The sequence below is a fragment of the Anomaloglossus baeobatrachus genome, chromosome 5 (genome assembly GCF_048569485.1).
Source record: "Anomaloglossus baeobatrachus isolate aAnoBae1 chromosome 5, aAnoBae1.hap1, whole genome shotgun sequence".
In the NCBI taxonomy this organism is placed as follows: domain Eukaryota; kingdom Metazoa; phylum Chordata; class Amphibia; order Anura; family Aromobatidae; genus Anomaloglossus; species Anomaloglossus baeobatrachus.
Window position 1 is genome coordinate 301,267,478 of NC_134357.1, and position 24,299 is coordinate 301,291,776.

At 49.3% G+C, this 24,299-nt stretch overlaps 1 protein-coding gene across 1 annotated transcript in view; it reads right to left on the reverse strand.

Moving 5' to 3' along the window:
* The window catches only part of FDXR (ferredoxin reductase), a 79,184-nt gene extending 55,769 nt beyond the window's left edge, over nucleotides 1-23,415 (reverse strand). Inside the window, exons 1-3 of the mRNA XM_075349660.1 lie at nucleotides 23,223-23,415; nucleotides 22,955-23,052; nucleotides 18,608-18,703 (exon numbers count right to left, since the gene is read on the reverse strand). Coding sequence (XP_075205775.1) covers nucleotides 18,608-18,703; nucleotides 22,955-23,052; nucleotides 23,223-23,292 — 264 coding nt within the window. The 5' untranslated portion in view covers nucleotides 23,293-23,415. The remainder of the gene's footprint in view (nucleotides 1-18,607; nucleotides 18,704-22,954; nucleotides 23,053-23,222) is intronic.
* Nucleotides 23,416-24,299: the final 884 nt, after the last annotated feature.

The window sequence follows — 24,299 nt, forward strand, 5'->3', positions numbered from 1 at the left end:
CGACACTCACAGATCCGATCGCATACACTCACACACACACATCAGAACACACTCACACACATCCGATCGCATACACTCACACACACTGACGATATCGCACATACGCGCTCACACAATCACAACATCCGGAGATACCACATGCTTCCGGCCATGTGATCCTCCAGCAGGTCCTGGAAGGTCACTGCACAGTATCGCCGCCGAGAAGCAAGCGATATCACGGGATGTTGTGAGTATGTGGATACGATCTGATGTGTGTGTGAGGTGTGTGTGAGAGTGAGTGTGATCTGATGTGTGTGTGTGTCTGTTCTTATGTGTGTGCGTGTGTGTGTGTGTTCCGCCGCTGCAGGACCTTGATGCGCTCACCTCGGGGCGAGAGGCCATTCCGTGTGGGGGGCGGAGCCTGGGCGAGCGGCCAATCCGTGCGGGGGGGGCGGAGCCGAGGCGAACGGCCAATCCGTGCGGGGGGGCGGCCAATCCGTGCGGGGGGAGGAGCCGAAGCGAGCGGCCAATCCGTGTGGGGACATGGCGAGCCCAGCGGCCAATCCGCTGTTTGTCACCGTAAGGACATGTCACCGTAAGGACACAATTTTGGAGCAAGACAGACAGACAGAATAAGGCAATTATATATATACTAGAAGGTGGCCCGATTCTACGCATCGGGTATTCTAGAATTTACGTATTGTGTAGTTCATGTATGATTTTTGTTATATATATATAGATGTTGTTGTGTGTAGTTACCAAGTGTTTGTGTAGGGCGCTGTACATGTTCTGGGTGTTGTCTGGGTGTGGCGGGGGGGTGAGAGCGGTGTTGTTTGTGTGTTGCGTTGTGTGTCGTTATTTGTGGAGCGCTGTGTGTCTATCGTTGTGTATGTGTGTTGCGCGGTTTGTGTGCGTGTGTGTGTGTGTTTTGGTGGGAGGTATGTTTTGTGCAATGTGTGTGTTGTGCGGTATGTGCGTATATTTGTGTGTGCCACGGTGTTTGTGTGTTGGGTGTTGTGTGTCTGCGGCGTTGAGTGTGCGTGTGAGTCTGAGTGTGAGTGTGAGTGTGCGTGTGAGTCTGAGTGTGCGTGTGAGTCTGAGTCTGAGTGTGAGTGTGCGTGTGAGTGAGTGTGAGTGTGCATGTGAGTCTGAGTCTGAGTGTGAGTGTGAGTGTGCGTGAGTGTGCGTGTAAGTGTGAGTTTAAGTGTGAGTCTGAGTGAGCGTGTGAGCCTGAGTGTGAGTGTGAGTGTGAGTGTGAGTGTGAGTCTGAGTGTGAGTCTGAGTGTGAGTCTGAGTCTGAGTGTGAGTCTGAGTGTGAGTCTGAGTGTGAGTCTGAGTGTGCGTGTGAGTGTGCGTGTGAGTGTGCGTGTGAGTCTGAGTCTGAGTGTGAGTGTGAGTGTGAGTGTGCGTGTAAGTGTGAGTTTGAGTGTGAGTCTGAGTGTGCGTGTGAGTCTGAGTGTGCGTGTGAGTGTGCGTGTGAGTCTGAGTGTGCGTGTGAGTCTGAGTCTGAGTGTGAGTGTGCGTGTGAGTGAGTGTGAGTGTGCATGTGAGTCTGAGTCTGAGTGTGAGTGTGAGTGTGCGTGAGTGTGCGTGTAAGTGTGAGTTTAAGTGTGAGTCTGAGTGAGCGTGTGAGCCTGAGTGTGAGTCTGAGTGTGAGTGTGAGTGTGAGTCTGAGTGTGAGTCTGAGTGTGAGTCTGAGTCTGAGTGTGAGTGTGAGTGTGCGTGTGAGTGTGCGTGTGAGTGTGAGTCTGAGTGTGAGTGTGAGTGTGAGTGTGCGTGTAAGTGTGAGTTTGAGTGTGAGTCTGAGTGTGCGTGTGAGTCTGAGTGTGCGTGTGAGTCTGAGTGTGAGTGTGCGTGTGCGTGTGAGTGTGAGTGTGCGTGTAAGTGTGAGTGTGAGTTTGAGTGTGAGTCTGAGTGTGCGTGTGAGTCTGAGTGTGAGTGTGCGTGTGAGTGTGCGTGTGAGTGTGCGTGTAAGTGTGAGTGTGAGTTTGAGTCTGAGTGTGAGTCTGAGTGTGAGTCTGAGTGTGAGTCTGAGTGTGAGTCTGAGTGTGAGTCTGAGTGTGAGTCTGAGTGTGAGTCTGAGTGTGAGTCTGAGTGTGAGTCTGAGTGTGAGTCTGAGTGTGAGTCTGAGTGTGAGTCTGAGTGTGAGTCTGAGTGTGAGTCTGAGTCTGAGTGTGAGTGTGAGTCTGAGTGTGAGTGTGAGTCTGAGTGTGAGTGTGAGTCTGAGTGTGAGTGTGCATGTGAGTGTGAGTCTGAGTGTGAGTCTGAGTGTGAGTCTGAGTGTGAGTCTGAGTGTGAGTCTGAGTGTGAGTCTGAGTGTGAGTCTGAGTGTGAGTCTGAGTGTGAGTCTGAGTGTGAGTCTGAGTGAGTGTGAGTGTGAGTGTGCATGTGAGTCTGAGTCTGAGTGTGAGTCTGAGTCTGAGTCTGAGTGTGAGTGTGTCTGAGTGTGAGTGTGAGTCTGAGTGTGAGTCTGAGTGTGAGTCTGAGTGTGAGTGTGTCTGAGTGTGAGTGTGAGTCTGAGTGTGAGTCTGAGTGTGAGTCTGAGTGTGAGTGTGAGTCTGAGTGTGAGTCTGAGTCTGAGTCTGAGTCTGAGTGTGAGTCTGAGTGTGCATGTGAGTCTGAGTGTGAGTGTGCATGTGAGTCTGAGTGTGAGTCTGTGTGAGTGTGAGTCTGAGTCTGAGTCTGAGTGTGAGTCTGAGTCTGAGTGTGAGTCTGAGTGAGTGTGAGTCTGAGTGTGAGTCTGAGTGTGAGTCTGAGTGTGAGTCTGAGTGTGAGTCTGAGTGTGAGTCTGAGTCTGAGTGTGAGTCTGAGTGTGAGTCTGAGTCTGAGTGTGAGTCTGAGTCTGAGTGTGAGTCTGAGTGTGCATGTGAGTCTGAGTGTGAGTGTGCATGTGAGTCTGAGTGTGAGTCTGAGTGTGAGTCTGAGTGTGAGTGTGAGTGTGAGTGTGAGTGTGAGTGTGAGTGTGAGTCTGAGTGTGAGTCTGAGTGAGTGTGAGTCTGAGTGTGAGTGTGCATGTGAGTCTGAGTGTGAGTCTGAGTGTGAGTCTGAGTGTGAGTCTGTGTGAGTCTGAGTGTGAGTCTGAGTGTGAGTCTGAGTCTGAGTGTGAGTCTGAGTGTGAGTCTGAGTGTGAGTCTGAGTGTGAGTCTGAGTGTGAGTCTGAGTGTGAGTCTGAGTGTGAGTGTGAGTCTGAGTGTGAGTCTGAGTCTGAGTCTGAGTGTGAGTCTGAGTGTGAGTCTGAGTGTGAGTCTGAGTGTGAGTCTGAGTCTGAGTCTGAGTCTGAGTCTGAGTCTGAGTGTGAGTCTGAGTCTGAGTCTGAGTCTGAGTCTGAGTCTGAGTGTGAGTCTGAGTCTGAGTCTGAGTGTGAGTCTGAGTCTGAGTCTGAGTCTGAGTCTGAGTGTGAGTGTGAGTCTGAGTGTGAGTGTGAGTCTGAGTGTGAGTGTGCATGTGAGTCTGAGTGTGCATGTGAGTCTGAGTGTGAGTGTGAGTCTGAGTGTGAGTCTGAGTGTGAGTCTGAGTGTGAGTGTGCATGTGAGTGTGCATGTGAGTGTGCATGTGAGTCTGAGTGTGCATGTGAGTCTGAGTCTGAGTGTGAGTCTGAGTGTGAGTCTGAGTGTGAGTCTGAGTGTGAGTCTGAGTGTGAGTCTGAGTCTGAGTCTGAGTCTGAGTGTGAGTCTGAGTCTGAGTCTGAGTCTGAGTCTGAGTCTGAGTGTGAGTCTGAGTCTGAGTCTGAGTCTGAGTCTGAGTCTGAGTCTGAGTCTGAGTGTGAGTCTGAGTCTGAGTCTGAGTCTGAGTGTGAGTCTGAGTCTGAGTCTGAGTGTGAGTGTGAGTCTGAGTCTGAGTGTGAGTCTGAGTCTGAGTGTGAGTCTGAGTCTGAGTGTGAGTCTGAGTGTGAGTCTGAGTGTGAGTGTGAGTCTGAGTGTGAGTGTGAGTCTGAGTGTGAGTCTGAGTGTGAGTCTGAGTGTGAGTCTGAGTGTGAGTCTGAGTGTGAGTCTGAGTGTGAGTCTGAGTGTGAGTGTGAGTGTGAGTCTGTGTGAGTCTGAGTCTGAGTGTGAGTGTGCATGTGAGTGTGAGTGTGAGTCTGAGTGTGAGTCTGAGTCTGAGTCTGAGTGTGAGTCTGAGTGTGAGTCTGAGTGTGAGTGTGAGTCTGAGTGTGAGTCTGAGTGTGAGTCTGAGTCTGAGTCTGAGTCTGAGTCTGAGTCTGAGTGTGAGTCTGAGTCTGAGTCTGAGTGTGAGTCTGAGTGTGTGTGTGAGTCTGAGTCTGAGTCTGAGTCTGAGTCTGAGTCTGAGTCTGAGTCTGAGTGTGAGTCTGAGTGTGAGTCTGAGTGTGAGTCTGAGTGTGAGTCTGAGTGTGAGTCTGAGTGTGAGTCTGAGTGTGAGTCTGAGTGTGAGTCTGAGTGTGAGTCTGAGTGTGAGTCTGAGTGTGAGTCTGAGTCTGAGTGTGTGTGCGTGTGCGTGTGAGTCTGAGTGTGCGTGTGAGTCTGAGTGTGCGTGTGCGTGTGAGTCTGAGTGTGCGTGTGAGTCTGAGTGTGCGTGTGAGTGTGTGTCTGAGTGTGTGTCTGAGTGTGCGTGTGAGTGTGTGTCTGAGTGTGTGTCTGAGTGTGTGTCTGAGTGTGCGTCTGTGTGTGTGTCTGAGTGTGCGTCTGAGTGTGCGTCTGAGTGTGCGTCTGAGTCTGAGTGTGAGTCTGAGTGTGCGTCTGAGTCTGAGTGTGAGTCTGAGTGTGCGTGTGAGTCTGAGTGTGAGTCTGAGTGTGCGTGTGAGTCTGAGTGTGCGTGTGTGTCTGAGTGTGCGTGTGTGTCTGAGTGTGCGTGTGTGTCTGAGTGTGCGTCTGAGTGTGCGTCTGAGTGTGCGTCTGAGTGTGCGTCTGAGTGTGCGTCTGAGTCTGAGTGTGAGTCTGAGTCTGAGTGTGAGTCTGAGTGTGCGTGTGAGTCTGAGTGTGAGTGTGCGTGTTAGTCTGAGTCTGAGTGTGCGTGTGAGTCTGAGTCTGAGTCTGAGTGTGCGTGTGAGTCTGAGTCTGAGTGTGCGTCTGAGTGTGTGTGCGTGTGAGTCTGAGTGTGCATGTGAGTCTGAGTGTGCATGTGAGTCTGAGTGTGCGTGTGCGTCTGAGTCTGAGTGTGAGTGTGTGTCTGAGTGTGCGTGTGAGTGTGTGTCTGAGTGTGCGTCTGAGTGTGCGTCTGAGTGTGTGTCTGAGTGTGAGTCTGAGTGTGAGTCTGAGTGAGTGTGAGTCTGAGTGTGAGTGTGCATGTGAGTCTGAGTGTGCATGTGAGTCTGAGTCTGAGTGTGAGTCTGAGTGTGAGTCTGAGTGTGAGTGTGCATGTGAGTCTGAGTGTGAGTCTGAGTGTGAGTCTGAGTGTGAGTCTGAGTGTGAGTCTGAGTGTGCATGTGAGTCTGAGTGTGAGTCTGAGTCTGAGTCTGAGTGTGAGTGTGAGTCTGAGTGTGAGTGTGAGTGTGAGTGTGCATGTGAGTCTGAGTGTGAGTCTGAGTCTGAGTGTGAGTCTGAGTGTGAGTGTGAGTGTGAGTCTGAGTGTGAGTGTGAGTCTGAGTCTGAGTCTGAGTGTGAGTGTGAGTGTGAGTCTGAGTGTGAGTGTGAGTGTGAGTGTGAGTGTGAGTGTGAGTCTGAGTGTGAGTGTGCATGTGAGTCTGAGTGTGAGTCTGAGTGTGCATGTGAGTCTGAGTGTGTGAGTGTGCGTGTGAGTCTGAGTGTGTGAGTGTGCGTGTGAGTCTGAGTGTGAGTCTGAGTGTGAGTCTGAGTGTGAGTCTGAGTGTGAGTCTGAGTGTGAGTCTGAGTGTGAGTCTGAGTGTGAGTCTGAGTGTGAGTCTGAGTGTGAGTGTGCATGTGAGTCTGAGTGTGCATGTGAGTCTGAGTCTGAGTGTGAGTCTGAGTGTGAGTCTGAGTCTGAGTCTGAGTCTGAGTGTGAGTCTGAGTGTGAGTCTGAGTGTGAGTCTGAGTGTGAGTCTGAGTGTGAGTGTGAGTGTGAGTCTGAGTCTGAGTGTGAGTCTGAGTCTGAGTGTGAGTCTGAGTGTGAGTCTGAGTCTGTGTGAGTCTGAGTCTGAGTCTGAGTGTGAGTCTGAGTCTGAGTCTGAGTCTGAGTCTGAGTGTGAGTCTGAGTGTGAGTCTGAGTGTGAGTCTGAGTGTGAGTCTGAGTGTGAGTCTGAGTGTGAGTCTGAGTGTGAGTCTGAGTGTGAGTCTGAGTGTGAGTCTGAGTGTGAGTGTGAGTCTGTGTGAGTCTGAGTCTGAGTCTGAGTGTGAGTCTGAGTGTGAGTCTGAGTGTGAGTCTGAGTGTGAGTCTGAGTGTGAGTCTGAGTGTGAGTCTGAGTGTGAGTCTGAGTGTGAGTCTGAGTGTGAGTCTGAGTGTGAGTGTGAGTCTGTGTGAGTCTGAGTCTGAGTGTGAGTGTGAGTCTGAGTGTGAGTCTGAGTGTGAGTCTGAGTGTGAGTCTGAGTGTGAGTCTGAGTGTGAGTCTGAGTGTGCATGTGAGTCTGAGTCTGAGTGTGCGTGTGAGTCTGAGTGTGTGTGCGTGTGCGTGTGAGTCTGAGTGTGCGTGTGAGTCTGAGTGTGCGTGTGAGTCTGAGTGTGCGTGTGCGTCTGAGTCTGAGTGTGCGTGTGAGTCTGAGTGTGCGTCTGAGTGTGTGTCTGAGTGTGTGTCTGAGTGTGCGTGTGAGTGTGTGTCTGAGTGTGCGTCTGAGTGTGTGTCTGAGTGTGTGTCTGAGTGTGCGTCTGAGTGTGTGTCTGAGTGTGCGTCTGAGTGTGCGTCTGAGTGTGCGTCTGAGTGTGCGTCTGAGTCTGAGTGTGAGTCTGAGTGTGAGTGTGCGTGTGAGTCTGAGTGTGCGTGTGAGTCTGAGTGTGAGTCTGAGTGTGCGTGTGAGTCTGAGTCTGAGTGTGCGTCTGAGTGTGCGTCTGAGTGTGCGTCTGAGTGTGCGTCTGAGTCTGAGTGTGCGTGTGAGTCTGAGTGTGCGTGTGAGTCTGAGTGTGAGTGTGCGTGTTAGTCTGAGTCTGAGTGTGCGTGTGAGTCTGAGTCTGAGTGTGCGTGTGAGTCTGAGTCTGAGTGTGCGTGTGAGTCTGAGTCTGAGTCTGAGTCTGAGTCTGAGTCTGAGTGTGCGTCTGAGTGTGTGTGCGTGTGCGTGTGAGTCTGAGTGTGCATGTGAGTCTGAGTGTGCATGTGAGTCTGAGTGTGCGTGTGAGTCTGAGTCTGAGTGTGCGTGTGAGTCTGAGTCTGAGTCTGAGTCTGAGTCTGAGTCTGAGTGTGCGTCTGAGTGTGTGTGCGTGTGCGTGTGAGTCTGAGTGTGCATGTGAGTCTGAGTGTGCATGTGAGTCTGAGTGTGCGTGTGAGTCTGAGTCTGAGTGTGCGTGTGAGTCTGAGTCTGAGTCTGAGTCTGAGTCTGAGTCTGAGTGTGCGTCTGAGTGTGTGTGCGTGTGAGTCTGAGTGTGCGTGTGAGTCTGAGTGTGCGTGTGAGTGTGAGTCTGAGTGTGCGTGTGAGTGTGTGTCTGAGTGTGTGTCTGAGTGTGTGTCTGAGTGTGCGTCTGAGTGTGCGTCTGAGTGTGCGTCTGAGTGTGCGTCTGAGTGTGCGTCTGAGTGTGCGTCTGAGTGTGCGTCTGAGTGTGCGTCTGAGTGTGCGTCTGAGTGTGCGTCTGAGTGTGCGTCTGAGTGTGCGTCTGAGTGTGCGTCTGAGTGTGCGTCTGAGTGTGCGTCTGAGTGTGCGTCTGAGTGTGCGTCTGAGTCTGAGTGTGCGCCTGAGTGTGAGTGGTGGCCAATCCGTGCGGGGGGGGGCGGATCCGAGCCCAGCGGCCAATCCATGCGGGGGGAGGAGCCGAGGCCAGCGGCCAATACGTGCGGGGGGCGGGGCCATCGCGAGCCCAGCGGCCAATCAGCTTTGTGTCACCGTAAGGACACAATTTTGGAGCATGACAGACAGACAGACAGATAGACAGACAGACAGACAGACAGAATAAGGCAATTATATATATAGATATATATATATAGATTTTTATTGTGTGGTGCATTGAATATTGATTGTTTCTATTTACTAAATAAAAATTAATCTATTATGGACATGGGTTCTCCTTTTTGAGGAAATAGATGTGTATTTTCTCATATTTGAACTATATTTGGTATTGGGAGAGTCCTTTAATATAAAATGACCTCTTTCCATGCTGATAAATACTATAGTGTTGCAGTATACAGAATAAGTGATCAAAAGGTACCAGTCTTCTAGGGAGACAAAAAAAAAAGAACAAAAAGTAGATTTTTGGTACTCCCCGTAAAAACTGTTTCTGTAGGCTTCATTAGGGGACACAGAACCGTAGGATAGTCTGCCGCCATCTGGAGGCTGGCACTATTATTGAAGCTAAAAAAAATTAGTTCCTCCCCAGAAGACTATACCTCGCCTGCTGAAGTCAAACCTCTTCAGTTTTGAGAGGCGAGAAAGCAATAAGAGGAAAATAAAAAAGGAAAAAGAATTAAGAAGATAAGAAAAATATATAAACGCATGCCCAACCAGACAACCAATGGAGAGGATCTGTGTCCCCCAATGAAGACTTTGTAAAACAGATTGTTTAGGGAGTACCAAAAATCTTCTTTTCTCGTTCATCTCATTGGGGGACATCCTAAAGCTGTTCCCAGAGTGGAAAAAAAGCCGAACCCATTTATTCAGATGCTTTAAATCTTAAATTGGCAGCACCAAGCTGTCCTTTTTGGGGATAATGAATAGGTTTGAATAAATCAAACCTCCTTAAAAGCTCTGAAAGAGAACTCTAACAATCACCCTTGCCCAAAATAGGGAAACTATGGCTTGGTCAAAACAGACTCTCAAGCTGGAAGACTTGGGAGGGTGAGAACGAACGAAAGGATCCTGAGTTAGGGTCTTGAACTCTATCCTGTAACTCGAAGAGATAACTTCCCTAACTCAAAGATCGCTGATTGCCCCAAGCGATGTCTCCAGAAAAAGGAGGAAGCAGGCCACCCACCCGGGAGAAACTCCACAGTGGGGGCTGCCCGTCAAACAATGATCTATTTTTCTGCTGCCTTTGGATGGCTTAGACTTTGATTCAAAAGGGTATCAAGCTGGAGTGGATATAAAAGTCATTCTATGCTACTGAGGAACGTTCAGTCTGACCTGCCGACCTGACTGCAAACTGACAAGAGGGGCGAACCTGAAAAGCCTCCTGCCTCCAAAAGGGACGACTGGTTCTGGACTGAGGAAGCAGGGTTATTCTGTCGCTTTTAGCTTCTGAAATTATTTTATCTAGCCTGGTTCCAAATAAGTGAGAACCCTGGAATGGCAAACCTGCTAGTGATTAGATTTTTTCAAAGCTATGCCTGCCCTCCACACTTTAAGCCAGAGCATGCAGCAGATCACCATGGAATTACTTGTCGCCTGGGTAGAGCACTCCGCTGCCTGTAAAGTTGCTGAACATTGTGTGCAAACAGATCAGGGATCTCAACCAACTCCAAATTCTGAGAGCTACCCAAAAAACTTTGACGCAAATGCTTAGCCGATGCCATCACCACCTTTGAGATCCAAGTGGCAGACAAAGTTGGACAAAGGACAAAACCTTCCCCCTCAAAAGTGGGCTTCACCACAGATTCTATACATCTATCTATGGAACTCTAAGGTGGGCTTTGCACACTACGATATTGGTAACAATGTGTTACCGACGCTGCAGCGATAGTCCCCGCCCCAGTCGCAGGTGCGATAGCTTGTGATTGCTGCCGTAGCAAACATTATCGCTACGGCAGCTTCACATGCACTCACCTGCCCTGCGACGTCGCTCTGTCCAGCGACCCGCCTCCTTACTAAGGGGGAGAGTCGTGCGGCGTCATAGCGACGTCACACGGCAGGCAGCCAATAGCAGCGGAGGGGCGGAGATGAGCGGGACATAAACATCCCGCCCACCTTCGTCCTTCCGCATTGCCGGCCGGGACGCAGGTAGGAGATGTTCCTCGCTCCAGCGGCTTCACACACAGCGATGTGTGCTGCCTGCTGGAACGAGGAACAACATCGGACCGTCGCAGCAGCGGCATTATGGAAATGGCGGACCCTACACCGATCATACGATAACGACGCTTTTGCGCTCGTTAAAATCGTATGTAAAAGGCTTTACACACTACGATGTCTGGAGTGACGCCGGATGTGCATCACTTTCGATTTGACCCCACCGACATTGCACCTGCGATATCGTAGTTTGCAAAGCCCGTCTTAGAGCCGTAGCTTCTGCCAGAGGCAGAGTAATTACTTTGTAAAGTGAGATACCGAGGTGTCTATGGTGGAGTAGACCAAGAGCTCACCAGCTCTGCTGGGAAGTGATATAACACCTCCATGTCACTATTTTTCTGGAAGTGTTTTTGTCTGGGTGCTCCCAAATTCTTTGAAAAACGTCTAAAAATTCTTCATGGTTAGAAAAAGACCTAGTCACACGTTTACCCCTCCTAAATTACCCTGTTTCAGTAACAGGAGAGGGTGGCGTAGCTGTACTTCAAACTAAAACTAGAATCTGTGTGCTGTGTAGAGAAAGGACCATGAGGATGGAAAAGGGAACTTGGGCGCCTCCTATGTGCAGGAGACTGGGATGAGGATGAAATTTGAGGTCGTCTAGAGACAACATTTGCGAATTTGGGACGGCTATACTAGTACTAGGTGGCTGGAGGATCCGATTCACTCGCAGCAGACTGAAAGGTGGAAAACTTAGTATTACAAGTTATACATACATAGAAAGAAAGAAGTGAAAGAAGTGCAGGTTGCGCTAAAGGGCGATCATGGTCCTATCTAGACTCAGATATTGCAAGAGATAGGGAAAAAAAGCAGGACGAAAACCACCAGAGTCCACTAAACAGTGACAAAAAAAACAAACTGTTAGGGGGTGCAATCCCATGTTATCCTGTCTGTATACTCTTTTGCTTCCTCCCTGGCCCCGGAGAGGTGGTATAATCAAACCATGTAGCACATCTGGAGAAAAAGACATGAATCGCACATCCCAAAGTCATACTTTGATCTAAAGCCGCTAGGCAAAAATTAAATACTAGAACATGAGGTTCTTAGTTTAACATTCTGATCAGACTGTATTAAGCCCACTGCCACATCACGGCGAACCTCTGGGAGCTTGTGGAAGGGGAGTCCGCTGTGATGGTGGTTTTGGGTCAGTGGGGCGGTGGGGCCTGGAGTCATGGGCGCTCTGCCTTGCAGCATGGGTGTTGTGAGGCACCAGGTCACCTGCCCTGCCCTGTGAGACGCAGAACTTCTGAAAAGATTCAGGAAGAGTGCCTGACGCCATCTGTCAAGCATGGTGGAGGTAATGTGATGGTCTGGTGTTGCTTTGGTGCTGGTGTGAGATTTGTTCAATGTAAAAGGGATTTTGAATAGGAAGGCTATCACTCCATTTTGCAACGCTATGCCATACCCTGTGGACAGCGCTTGATTGGAGCCAATTTCATCCTACAACAGGACAAGGACCCAAAGCACACCTCCAAATTATGCATAAACTATTTAGGGAAGAAGCAGGAAGCTGGTATTCTATCAGTAATGGAGTCGCCAGCCCAGTCACCAGATCTCAACCCTATTGAGCTGTTGTGGGAGCAGCTTGACCGTATGGTACGCAAAGAGTGCCCATCAAACAAGTGGGAGGGGGGAAGCATGGGATGAAATATCTCCAGATTACCGCAACAAATTAACAGCTGGAATGCCAAAGGTCTGCAAAGCTGGAATTGCTGAAAAGGAGCATTCTGTGACGAAAGAAAAGTTTGAAGGAGAAAATTATTATTTCAAGTAAAAATCATTATTTCTAACCTCGTCACTGTCTGGACTATATTTTCTATTCGTTATGCAACTTATTTGTTACATAAGTATGATTTTTCATGGAAAAGACAAAATTGTCTGCGTGACCCCAAACTTTTGAACTGTACTGTATATAAGATTATCTCAGTACAGGAACATTTTTAGAACACATCCAATTGTGGAACTTATTATTATTCCAAGATCTATTGATTAAAATGTACCGTATTTTTTGCTTTATAAGACGCACCTGATTATAAGACGCACCCCCAAATTTGGTGAAGGAAAAGAGAATTTTTTTTTTTTAATGTTAAATGGGGTCCATCTTATAATGCCAGTGTCCCTCTAGCAAATCATATAGGGTATATGTCCCTCATAGCCCCCATCCTAAAATTAGCCCCCCTTAATCTGGATATGGCCCCCTTATATTGAATATAGCCCCCTTGTGATGGCACACGTTCCCCTGTGCTGCCCATGGCCCCTATAGATCGCACAAGTCCCCCTGTGTTAGATATCGCCCCCATGGTGCTGCCCATGGCACCTATATAGATCGCACAAGTCCCCCTGCGTTAGATATCGCCCCCATACTGCTGCCCATAGTAAAATAAAACACTCTTTCCTTACCTACTCCAGCGCTGATCTCCCCCCTGTCTCCCTCCGTGCTTCTCTTCCTCCACTTCCTGGTTCTTCGTGCCGGTCATGTGATCGGCACAGCAGACTGAGATCTCTGCGTGCCTGATCACAGTGGAAGCAGGGACACGGGGAGAAACGCTGGAGGGGGTAAGTAAAGCTTTTTTATTTTAGAATGAGTAGCAGCCTGGGGGCCATATCTAACACAGGGGGGGCATGTGCCATCACAGGGGGGCATGTGCAATCACAGGGGTGGCGCAGGGACAAATAATATGCACCGCTCCCCCAGCCCGTCACTGCGGTGCGATTTCAGCACCACCGGAGATGGACAGCGGCTGTGCATATTATATGAGTGGGAGCAGGAGATCAAAGGCTGCAGCCCGCAGCGTTCACCTGCCCCCAGCAGCGCCCCCACCTCCCCTGGACCCTGCAGTAATATATACATACATATATATATATATATATATACATACATATATATATATATACATACATATATATACACATACATATATATACACATACACATATATATACATATACACATATATATACATACACATATATATATACATACACATATATATATATATATATATATATATATATATATATATATATACACACATACACACACACACACAACCCCCCGTATATTCGGCTTATAAGACGCACCCCCTACTTTCCCCCAAAATTTGGGAGAACAGAAGTGCGTCTTATAAAGCGAAAAATTCGGTACTTTGCTCTTGAGACAACTCCTGTAAAGCTGTGATCCTATGGGTTTTTGATGCGTATTTTTGATGTGTCAAATATGCAGCATTCTATAGCTCCAGCAAAGTAAATGGGATTTATACAGTAAAAATTTCATACTCAGTGGGTTTTTTTTTTTCTTATTTTATCATTGATCTACGATGTGTGTTTCAAATCCACAACATGCAAATTCCTCTTGTAAGTATGCTGAGTTTTATGTGCAGATTTTCCAGTAGATACAGAAAATCTGCACATAAAACTGCATAAACTGCAGAAATGCACTAAAATGCATACAGTCCACACAGGACTATGAAAAAAAGATTTGTCAAAGCCAAATACCAGGAAATATAAAAAAAAAAAACAAAGCAGGCTTATTTAAAGCATGACACGCTAAAAAAAAAAAACAAAAAAAAAAACCACAGCATAAAAAAAAAAAAAAAAAGCACAATAAAAATACAAGTACCCTGATTTATCTATCTGATTTATATGTACAGAAATTCTGTAACATCAAAAACTCGCCATATACTCATTGGTGAACGCAGCCTAAGGAATTTATACCATGTTTAGAAATTATTAGTCCTATTCATAGGGAATCTCTCGCTGGTTACTGGGAGCGCAGTCGCTGGGACCAATCTCGAGAACAATGTTCTGTAGAGCCCCACTCTGAATAGAGCGGAGGTCGAGCATGTGCATCTTTGCTCTATTCATTTTCTATAGGACAGCAGACAATAGCCGGACACCATCTTCAGCTATCTGCATACAGACAGAATGGAGTGTAGGAGCACACATATGTAACATGTAGGCACAACACAGGGATTATTAATGATATTAGGAGAGTGATAAAGCGCCCCTAATATACAGTGCCTACAAGTAGTATTCAACCCCCTGCAGTTTTAGCAGGTTTACACATTCGGAATTAACTTGGCATTGTGACATTTGGACTGTAGATCAGCCTGGAAGTGTGAAATGCACTGCAGCAAAAAAGAATGTTATTTCTTTTTTTATTTTTTTTTTTTTAAATTGTGAAAAGTTTATTCAGAGGGTCATTTATTATTCAACCCCTCAAACCACCAGAATTCTGTTTGGTTCCCCTAAAGTATTAAGAAGTATTTCAGGCACAAAGAACAATGAGCTTCACATGTTTGGATTAATTATCTCTTTTTCCAGCCTTTTCTGGCTAATTAAGAGCCTCCCCAAACTTGTGAACAGCACTCATACTTGGTCAACATGGGAAAGACAAAGGAGCATTCCAAGGCCATCAGAGACAAGATCGTGGAGGGTCACAAGGCTGGCAAGGGGTACAAAAACCTTTCCAAGGAGTTGGGCCTACCTGTCTCCACTGTTGGGAGCATCATCCGGAAGTGGAAGGCTTATGGAACTACTGTTAGGCTATGTCCGCACGTTGCTTTTTACCTGCTTTTTACCTGCTTTTTTGCTGCTTTTTCAACTGCAGCTTTTAATGCCAAAATGGTTGTGTTCTGCTTTTCAAGCAAAGTCTATGGGAATTTTGGTTTCGTGTCCGCACTATGCAGTTCAAACTGCAGCCTTTTTGTTGCAGAACTTTGGTCAAAAACTCAGCTTTGCAGTGCAAAACCCAAATGGCAAAAACAACTGACATGTCAATTGTTTTTGCCATTTGGGTTTTGCAGTGCAAAGCTGAGTTTTTGACCAACGTTCTGCAACAAAAAGGCTGCAGTTTGAACTGCATAGTGCGGACAAGAAACCCAAATTCCCATAGACTTTGCTTGAAAAGCAGAACACAACCATTTTGGCATTAAAAGCTGCAGTTGAAAAAGCAGCAAAAAAGCAGGTAAAAAGCAGGTAAAAAGCAACGTGCGGACATAGCCTTAGCCTTCCACGGCCTGGACAGCCTTTGAAAGTTTCCACCCGTGCCAAGGCCAGGCTTGTCCGAAGAGTCAAGGCTAACCCAATGACAACAAGGAAGGAGCTCGGGAAGATCTCATGGCAGTGGGGACATTGGTTTCAGTCAATACCATAAGTAACGTACTCCACCGCAATGGTCTCTGTTCCAGACTAGCCCGTAAGGTACCTTTACTTTCAAAGCGTCATGTCAAGGCTCGTCTACAGTTTGCTCATGATCACTTGGAGGACTCTGAGACAGACTGGTTCAAGGTTCTCTGGTCTGATGAGACCAAGGTTGAGATCTTTGGTGCCAACCACACACGTGACGTTTGGAGACTGGATGGCACTGCATACGACCCCAAGAATACCATCCCTACAGTCAAGCATGGTGGTGGCAGCATCATGCTGTGGGGCTGTTTCTGAGCCAAGGGGCCTGGCCATCTGGTCCGCATCCATGGGAAGATGGATAGCACGGCCTACCTGGAGATTTTGGCCAAGAACCTCTGCTCCTCCATCAAGGATCTTAAGATGGGTCGTCATTTCATCTTCCAACAAGACAACGACCCAAAGCACACAGCCAAGAAAACCAAGGCCTGGTTCAAGAGGGAAAAAATCAAGGTGTTGCAGTGGCCTAGTCAGTCTCCTGACCTTAACCCAATTGAAAACTTGTGGAAGGAGCTCAAGATTAAAGTCCACATGAGACACCCAAAGAACCTAGATAACTTGGAGAAGATCTGCATGGAGGAGTGGGCCAAGATAACTCCAGAGACCTTTGCCGGCCTGATCAGGTCTTATAAAAGACGATTATTAGCTGTAATTGCAAACAAGGGTTATTCCACAAAATATTAAACCTAGGGAGGGGTTGAATAATAATTGACCCACACTTTTATGTTGAAAATTTATTAAAATTTAACCAAGCAACATAACTTGTTTGTTTGTAAGATTTATGCATCTGTTAATAAATCCTGCTCTTGTTTGAAGTTTGCAGGCTCTAACTTATTTGCATCTTATCAAACCTGCTAAATCTGCAGGGGGTTGAAGACTACTTGTAGGTACTGTATTATCGGGGTAAATCCTGCTGTTGGGGTCCCTTTAATACCGTATCACACTATCCTCGATTATTGCTTATACGTTTCTACCAGTAAACATTTAAAGTCTTGATGTATTGAACGGTTAACTTACACTTTCCACAATAAAAGAAGATGTTCTTCATGAGTACCCTGCCCTGAAAACAATGTGTGAGATGTTTGGACCGGTTTTCTTCATTATCCTGTGTGACCTGATGTGGTTACTAATCTCGTGTTCACTACAGATCTGGGAAAACGTCCCTAGAGTTCAGGCCACTTTACACGCTGCGAGCGTACCCGCCCCTGTCGGTTGTTCGACACAGGAAAAATCGCTGCCTGTGGTGCACAACATCGTTAGTCCCCGTCACACGGACTTACCTTCCCTGCGACGTCGCTCTGGCCGGCGAACTGCCTCCTTTCTAAAAGGGCGGTTCGTGCGGCGTCACAGCGACGTCACACGGCAGCCGGCCAATAGCAGAGGAGGGGCGGAGATGAGCGGGACGTAACATCCCACCCACCTCCTTCCTTCCTCATTGCCGGTGGACACAGGTAAGGAGATGTTCCTCGTTCCTGCGGTGTCACACACAGCGATGTGTGGTGCCGCAGGAACGAGGAACAACATCGTATCTGCAGCAGTAACGATATTTTGAAAAGGAGCGACGTGTCAACAATCATCGATTTTTAACGATTTTGCAATCGTTGATCGTCGATCCTTGGTGTCACACGTTGCGCAGTCGCTAACGGCGCCGGATGTGCGTCACCAACAACGTGACCCCGACGATATCTCGTTAGTGATGTCGCAGCGTGCAAAGCACCCTTTACTTGGAAAAAGAAGTTGTGACAGTGCCCATCACAAAACATTGATAAAACCACATGAATAAACTGGGTTTAATGCTGACCCAAAACCTTCCCAACATGTATGGTGTGTTTGTATGGAGTGGCCTCAGGAGGCGAGGCTGATCCATACACGGCAGGCACCAGCAGTGTTACACAGCCAGCACCAGCCTCTAATAGCAGTGATCAGAGCTGGCTCCAAATTCTATGATTTTACTTAAATGTCCCTGGGATCTCTGATACCGTAAATTAAGTGGATCCACCTGGAATAGAGGTGCTTTTCAGTACCCTTCAGGTCCCACTATGGCAAGATCATGAGGTGTCAGTGGTTTGCTATGGCAACCAGGGGGTTTACTGAAGGCTCCTCATTGCCCCTACATTGTAATCTTTTAAAGGGAACTTGTCACCAGGATTTTCCTGTATGAGCTGTGACCACCACCGGTGAGGTCTTATATAGATAGCATTCTAGAATACTGTATATAAGACCCAGGTCGTTCTACATTATGCAAAAAAGACCTTTATTATACTCACCTGTGGGCATTCGGGTCCAATGGGAATCATTGGTCTTGATTTGGTGTCTCCTCTCTTCTGTGCAGTCGCCGTCCTCCTTCCCAGCTCCATGTGGATGGTGCGTCCTACATCATCCACACAGAGGACTCCATCGCGCTCCTGCACAAGCGCATATTGATTTGCCCAACTAAGGGCAGATCAAACTATTGTAGTGCACATGCGCGGGTGGTCTTTGATGTTTCTCTGTGCCTGCGCATTACAGTACTGTGCTCTGCCTTCAGCAGGGGTGTCGGCTCCCAGTGGTTCATGAATGACACATAGGAGCACCTGCGATGCTCGGCTGAGCAATGAGTGCGTCCGAGCACCCCAATCCTAGATCGAGTATTGAGCAGTGGTGAGCACTCATTAGTGATGAGGGAGCACTACCATGCTTGGGACTCGAAATGAGCAGTTAATGCTCAGATGGATGCGACTCAAGTACCAAAGTATAATGGAAGTCAATGGGGAACTCATGTATTTTTCTGGGAAATCTTCAGGAAAAATGCTTGAGTTCCCCACTGACTTCCATTATACTCGGGTACTCAAGTTGCGCCCATCCCAGCATCCAACTGCTCATTACGAGTATCGAGCACCCGATCATGGAGGTGCTCGCTCATCATTAATTATAAGAAAAATATTTAAAATTGCTACTCTTTTATTAATTGTTAAAATGTAAGCCAGCGCTTGCGCAGAACGGTGGAGGCAGAGGGGACAGCGCGGGCATGAGATTATGGGCGGGTACTTGCTGATGAAAATCACAGCGCCGCCCATAATCTCACGCCTGCGCAACACGTCACCAGCGGTCACACTGTGCACAGTCCCGCTAGAGTGGCACGGCGCATGCGCGAGACCTCGGGAGCACTGGGCGGTGTCATGAGGTATGAAATTGAGCGATGGGGGACGGCGTAAAGCAGCAGGAGGCAGGATAACGGACACCAGACAGCCCACCCCCGTGTTCGATTAACAAGATTTGCATACGAAAAGGTACCACTTTATAAAGTATTTATTTTGGTCTAAAAGGGGGCACAATAACAACAGGAACCTTTCTAGAATGCAGCCCGCGAGCTGCAGAGGGGGAATCTTGTAGGTTTAGTGCAAAATTTCTGCTGACAGGTTAACTGCAACCAAACATGAATATTACAGCTGTAGATTATAAGGCTTAGAAACACTTACTTTTACTTCGGGATGATCCGGTGCCACACCAAAACGGACCAAGCCAAAGGGAACCGGCAGTTTCTCATAAATATCCACTGTAGCTTGTGTGTGATGCTGCAAACACAAGAAAGATGCTCACTGCGGCGGTAGCAAAGCACATACTACAAACACAAGAAAGCTCATCACTAGTACCGAGCACCCGAGCATGGTAGTGCTCACTCATCACTAGTACAGAGCACCTGAGCATGGTAGTGTTCACTCATCACTAGTACAGAGCACCCGAGCATGGTAGTGCTCACTCATCACTAGTACCGAGCACCTGAGCATGGTAGTGTTCACTCATCACTAGTACAGAGCACCCGAGCATGGTAGTGCTCACTCATCACTAGTACAGAGCACCCGAGCATGGTAGTGCTCACTCATCACTAGTACCGAGCACCCGAGCATGGTAGTGCTCGCTCATCACTAGTACCGAGCACCCGAGCATGGTAGTGCTCGCTCATCACTAGTACAGAGCACCTGAGTATGGTAGTGCTCACTCATCACTAGTACAGAGCACCTGAGCATGGTAGTGCTCACTCATCACTAGTACCGAGCACCCGAGCATGGTAGTGCTCGCTCATCACTAGTACCGAGCACCCGAGCATGGTAGTGCTCGCTCATCACTAGTACAGAGCACCCGAGCATGGTAGTGCTCACTCATCACTAGTACAGAGCCCCCGAGCATGGTAGTGCTCACTCATCACTAGTACAGAGCCCCCGAGCATGGTAGTGCTCACTCATCACTAGTACAGAGCCCCCGAGCATGGTAGTGCTCACTCATCACTAGTACAGAGCCCCCGAGCATGGTAGTGCTCACTCATCACTAGTACAGAGCCCCCGAGCATGGCAGTGCTCGCTCATCACTAGTACAGAGCACCTGAGCATGGTAGTGCTCGCTCATCACTAGTACAGAGCACCTGAGCATGGTAGTGCTCGCTCATCACTAGTACCAGGCCCCCAAGCATGGTAGTGCTCACTCATCACTAGTATAGAGCACCTGAGCATGGTAGTGCTCGCTCATCACTAGTACAGAGCCCCCGAGCATGGTAGTGCTCACTCATCACTAGTACAGAGCCCCTGAGCATGGTAGTGCTCGCTCATCACTAGTACTGAGCACCCGAGCATGGTAGTGCTCCCTCATCACTAGTACCGAGCATGGTAGTGCTCGCTCATCACTAGTACTGAGCACCCGAGCATGGTAGTGCTCCCTCATCACTAGTACTGAGCACCCGAGCATGGTAGTGCTCGCTCATCACTAGTACAGAGCACCTGAGCATGGTAGTGCTCACTCCTCACTAGTACAGAGCACCTGAGGATGGTAGTGCTCGCTCATCACTAGTACCCAGCACCTGAGCATGGTAGTGCTCGCTCATCACTAGTACAGAGCCCCTGAGCATGGTAGTGCTCGCTCATCACTAGTACAGAGCACCCGAGTATGGTAGTGCTCGCTCATCACTAGTACAGAGCACCTGAGCATGGTAGTGCTCACTCATCACTAGTACAGAGCACCCGAGCATGGTAGTGCTCACTCATCACTAGTACAGAGCACCCGAGCATGGTAGTGCTCACTCATCACTAGTACCGAGCACCCGAGCATGGTAGTGCTCGCTCATCACTAGTACCGAGCACCCGAGCATGGTAGTGCTCGCTCATCACTAGTACAGAGCACCTGAGTATGGTAGTGCTCACTCATCACTAGTACAGAGCACCTGAGCATGGTAGTGCTCACTCATCACTAGTACCGAGCACCCGAGCATGGTAGTGCTCGCTCATCACTAGTACCGAGCACCCGAGCATGGTAGTGCTCGCTCATCACTAGTACAGAGCACCCGAGCATGGTAGTGCTCACTCATCACTAGTACAGAGCCCCCGAGCATGGTAGTGCTCACTCATCACTAGTACAGAGCCCCCGAGCATGGTAGTGCTCACTCATCACTAGTACAGAGCCCCCGAGCATGGTAGTGCTCACTCATCACTAGTACAGAGCCCCCGAGCATGGTAGTGCTCACTCATCACTAGTACAGAGCCCCCGAGCATGGCAGTGCTCGCTCATCACTAGTACAGAGCACCTGAGTATGGTAGTGCTCGCTCATCACTAGTACCCAGCACCTGAGCATGGTAGTGCTCGCTCATCACTAGTACAGAGCCCCTGAGCATGGTAGTGCTCGCTCATCACTAGTACAGAGCACCCGAGTATGGTAGTGCTCGCTCATCACTAGTACAGAGCACCTGAGCATGGTAGTGCTCACTCATCACTAGTACAGAGCACCCGAGCATGGTAGTGCTCACTCATCACTAGTACAGAGCACCCGAGCATGGTAGTGCTCACTCATCACTAGTACCGAGCACCCGAGCATGGTAGTGCTCGCTCATCACTAGTACCGAGCACCCGAGCATGGTAGTGCTCGCTCATCACTAGTACAGAGCACCTGAGTATGGTAGTGCTCACTCATCACTAGTACAGAGCACCTGAGCATGGTAGTGCTCACTCATCACTAGTACCGAGCACCCGAGCATGGTAGTGCTCGCTCATCACTAGTACCGAGCACCCGAGCATGGTAGTGCTCGCTCATCACTAGTACAGAGCACCCGAGCATGGTAGTGCTCACTCATCACTAGTACAGAGCCCCCGAGCATGGTAGTGCTCACTCATCACTAGTACAGAGCCCCCGAGCATGGTAGTGCTCACTCATCACTAGTACAGAGCCCCCGAGCATGGTAGTGCTCACTCATCACTAGTACAGAGCCCCCGAGCATGGTAGTGCTCACTCATCACTAGTACAGAGCCCCCGAGCATGGCAGTGCTCGCTCATCACTAGTACAGAGCACCTGAGCATGGTAGTGCTCGCTCATCACTAGTACAGAGCACCTGAGCATGGTAGTGCTCGCTCATCACTAGTACCAGGCCCCCGAGCATGGTAGTGCTCACTCATCACTAGTATAGAGCACCTGAGCATGGTAGTGCTCGCTCATCACTAGTACAGAGCCCCCGAGCATGGTAGTGCTCACTCATCACTAGTACAGAGCCCCTGAGCATGGTAGTGCTCGCTCATCACTAGTACTGAGCACCCGAGCATGGTAGTGCTCCCTCATCACTAGTACCGAGCATGGTAGTGCTCGCTCATCACTAGTACTGAGCACCCGAGCATGGTAGTGCTCCCTCATCACTAGTACTGAGCACCCGAGCATGGTAGTGCTCGCTCATCACTAGTACAGAGCACCTGAGCATGGTAGTGCTCACTCCTCACTAGTACAGAGCACCTGAGGATGGTAGTGCTCGCTCATCACTAGTACCCAGCACCTGAGCATGGTAGTGCTCGCTCATCACTAGTACCCAGCACCTGAGCATGGTAGTGCTCGCTCATCACTAGTACAGAGCCCCTGAGCATGGTAGTGCTCGCTCATCACTAGTACAGAGCACCCGAGTATGGTAGTGCTCGCTCATCACTAGTACAGAGCACCTGAGCATGGTAGTGCTCACTCATCACTAGTACAGAGCACCTGAGCATGGTAGTGCTCGCTCCTCACTAGTACAGAGCCCCCGAGCATGGTAGTGCTCGCTCATCACTAGTACAGAGCCCCCGAGCATGGTAGTGCTCGCTCATCACTAGTACAGAGCACCAGAGCATGGTAGTGCTCGCTCATCACTAGTACAGAGCACCTGAGCATGGTAGTGCTCACTCATCACTAGTACAGAGCCCCCCAGCATGGTAGTGCTCGCTCATCACTAGTACAGAGCCCCCCAGCATGGTAGTGCTCGCTCATCACTAGTACAGAGCACCAGAGCATGGTAGTGCTCGCTCATCACTAGTACAGAGCACCTGAGCATGGTAGTGCTCACTCCTCACTAGTACAGAGCCCCCCAGCATGGTAGTGCTCGCTCATCACTAGTACAGAGCACCAGAGCATGGTAGTGCTCGCTCATCACTAGTACAGAGCACCAGAGCATGGTAGTGCTCACTCCTCACTATCTATCACTGATCGTTCTGTGTGCATCACAAGTGCAATTGGTCTGTGGAAATCAGATCAGACAACTGTCAAATGGCAAACATGTTGCTGATTTGGGGTCATTTCTGACAAAGGATCCCATAGTGTAAACTGACCCTTCCCCTTTGCCATACACACAGGTTGGTGCTCCAAGTTATCAGTGCAAGTAGGACAATCTTCTTAAAGGAACATCTATAGGACTGATATAGATAGCAGAGGTCTGTATTACTGCCAGCCCACACACAGGGCAGAGATGCCCGACCACATCTCCCCCATCAGTACATGCCAGGCGACACTCACCAGGCGGGTGTCGGGTTGTCAGGTGATGGGTCTTACCTTTAACAGGTGCTGAGCGGTGTAAAATCCGGCTGGGCCGCTGCCCACTATACAGATCCGGGGCGGCTGGCGGCTGCTGGAAAGTGTCCGCGCTGCACCTGCACATCAGACATCACATCAGCTCTGTGTACACATACACTGCACAAGCACATGGCCCTGGAGCGCAGGGCAGCCATGCCAGTGAGGGGCATTACCACAATACTGCCATGGTAATAGAACATGCTGGCACTTGTAGTTCCATGCCCTGCTTTATCCATACGAGTCTTACCCAGACGTCTAGTTGTGCCAAGCAGCGGGCAGCGAGGAAGGCGCCACATCCAGCTGCACGGGGGAGCCATGCCGAATGCCAGGCCACACTGCAGCCGGGGACTGTGGTAGAGGCTCCGCCCACTCTCCTCCCTGCCGGCGAGGCGTCATGTTACCATGGAAACGGCTCTTCCTGGTTCTCTGGGCGCATGTGCAGGCACGGAGGCCTTGGACATAAGTTCTTACATTCCAGCGCCCCCGCCCTCTAGTGTCAATGCTGCGATATTACAGGCGTGCACGGAGAATCTCGCGTGGATTTGTGCAATCCCATACTTTGTTACGTGTCTGCGCAATTTCCAGCAGAAAGAATAGCGTGAATCTACGGCACATGCGCAGAAGCTTCCTTGTAAGTGCCAGGCTAGGAGGAGAGGGTGTAGGGTGCCCCATGTTCCAATAGCTGGTAGTGTCAAGGTGGGGCCCCTTCTAAACTGAGATTTATGTCGGGAGTGTAGGGCACAACTGATTGTCACACTACATGTCCTAGAGTTGTGTCCTCACCACATCTGCCCATGTTGTCATATGTGCAGGCTTTACTGTGCGGATAAGACCCCAATAATGAACTCCAGACCCAAAAATAAAATACATCCCAACAATATTAAACCCCCAAATAATTTCCCTAAACAGCAAAATGATTCCAGACCTCAGACCAGACCCCTAATACCACAGACCAGATCCCCAGAATTCATTCCCTGCTACCCCTCTGCCTGGCAGTACAGGGATATGGTGGTAAACCCAATGAGCTGCAGGTAATTATCCACGTTGAGCCTTAAGGTGTGACGCCCTGGACTAATCAGGTCGTCCCAGGTAGTCACACACAACACCACACCCCCATACCTCCCAACTTTTAAAGAAGGAAAAGAGGGACAAAGCAAATTTTTAGGCCACGCCCCCTAACCACACCCATTTCACAGTCACGCCCATATCCACTCCCCATCCACACCCATTCAGCACAAACACGCAGGCAGCCGGCGGGCCTCCAGCACGGACACGCAGGCAGCCATCGGGCCTCCAGCACGGACACGCAGGCAGCCATCGGGCC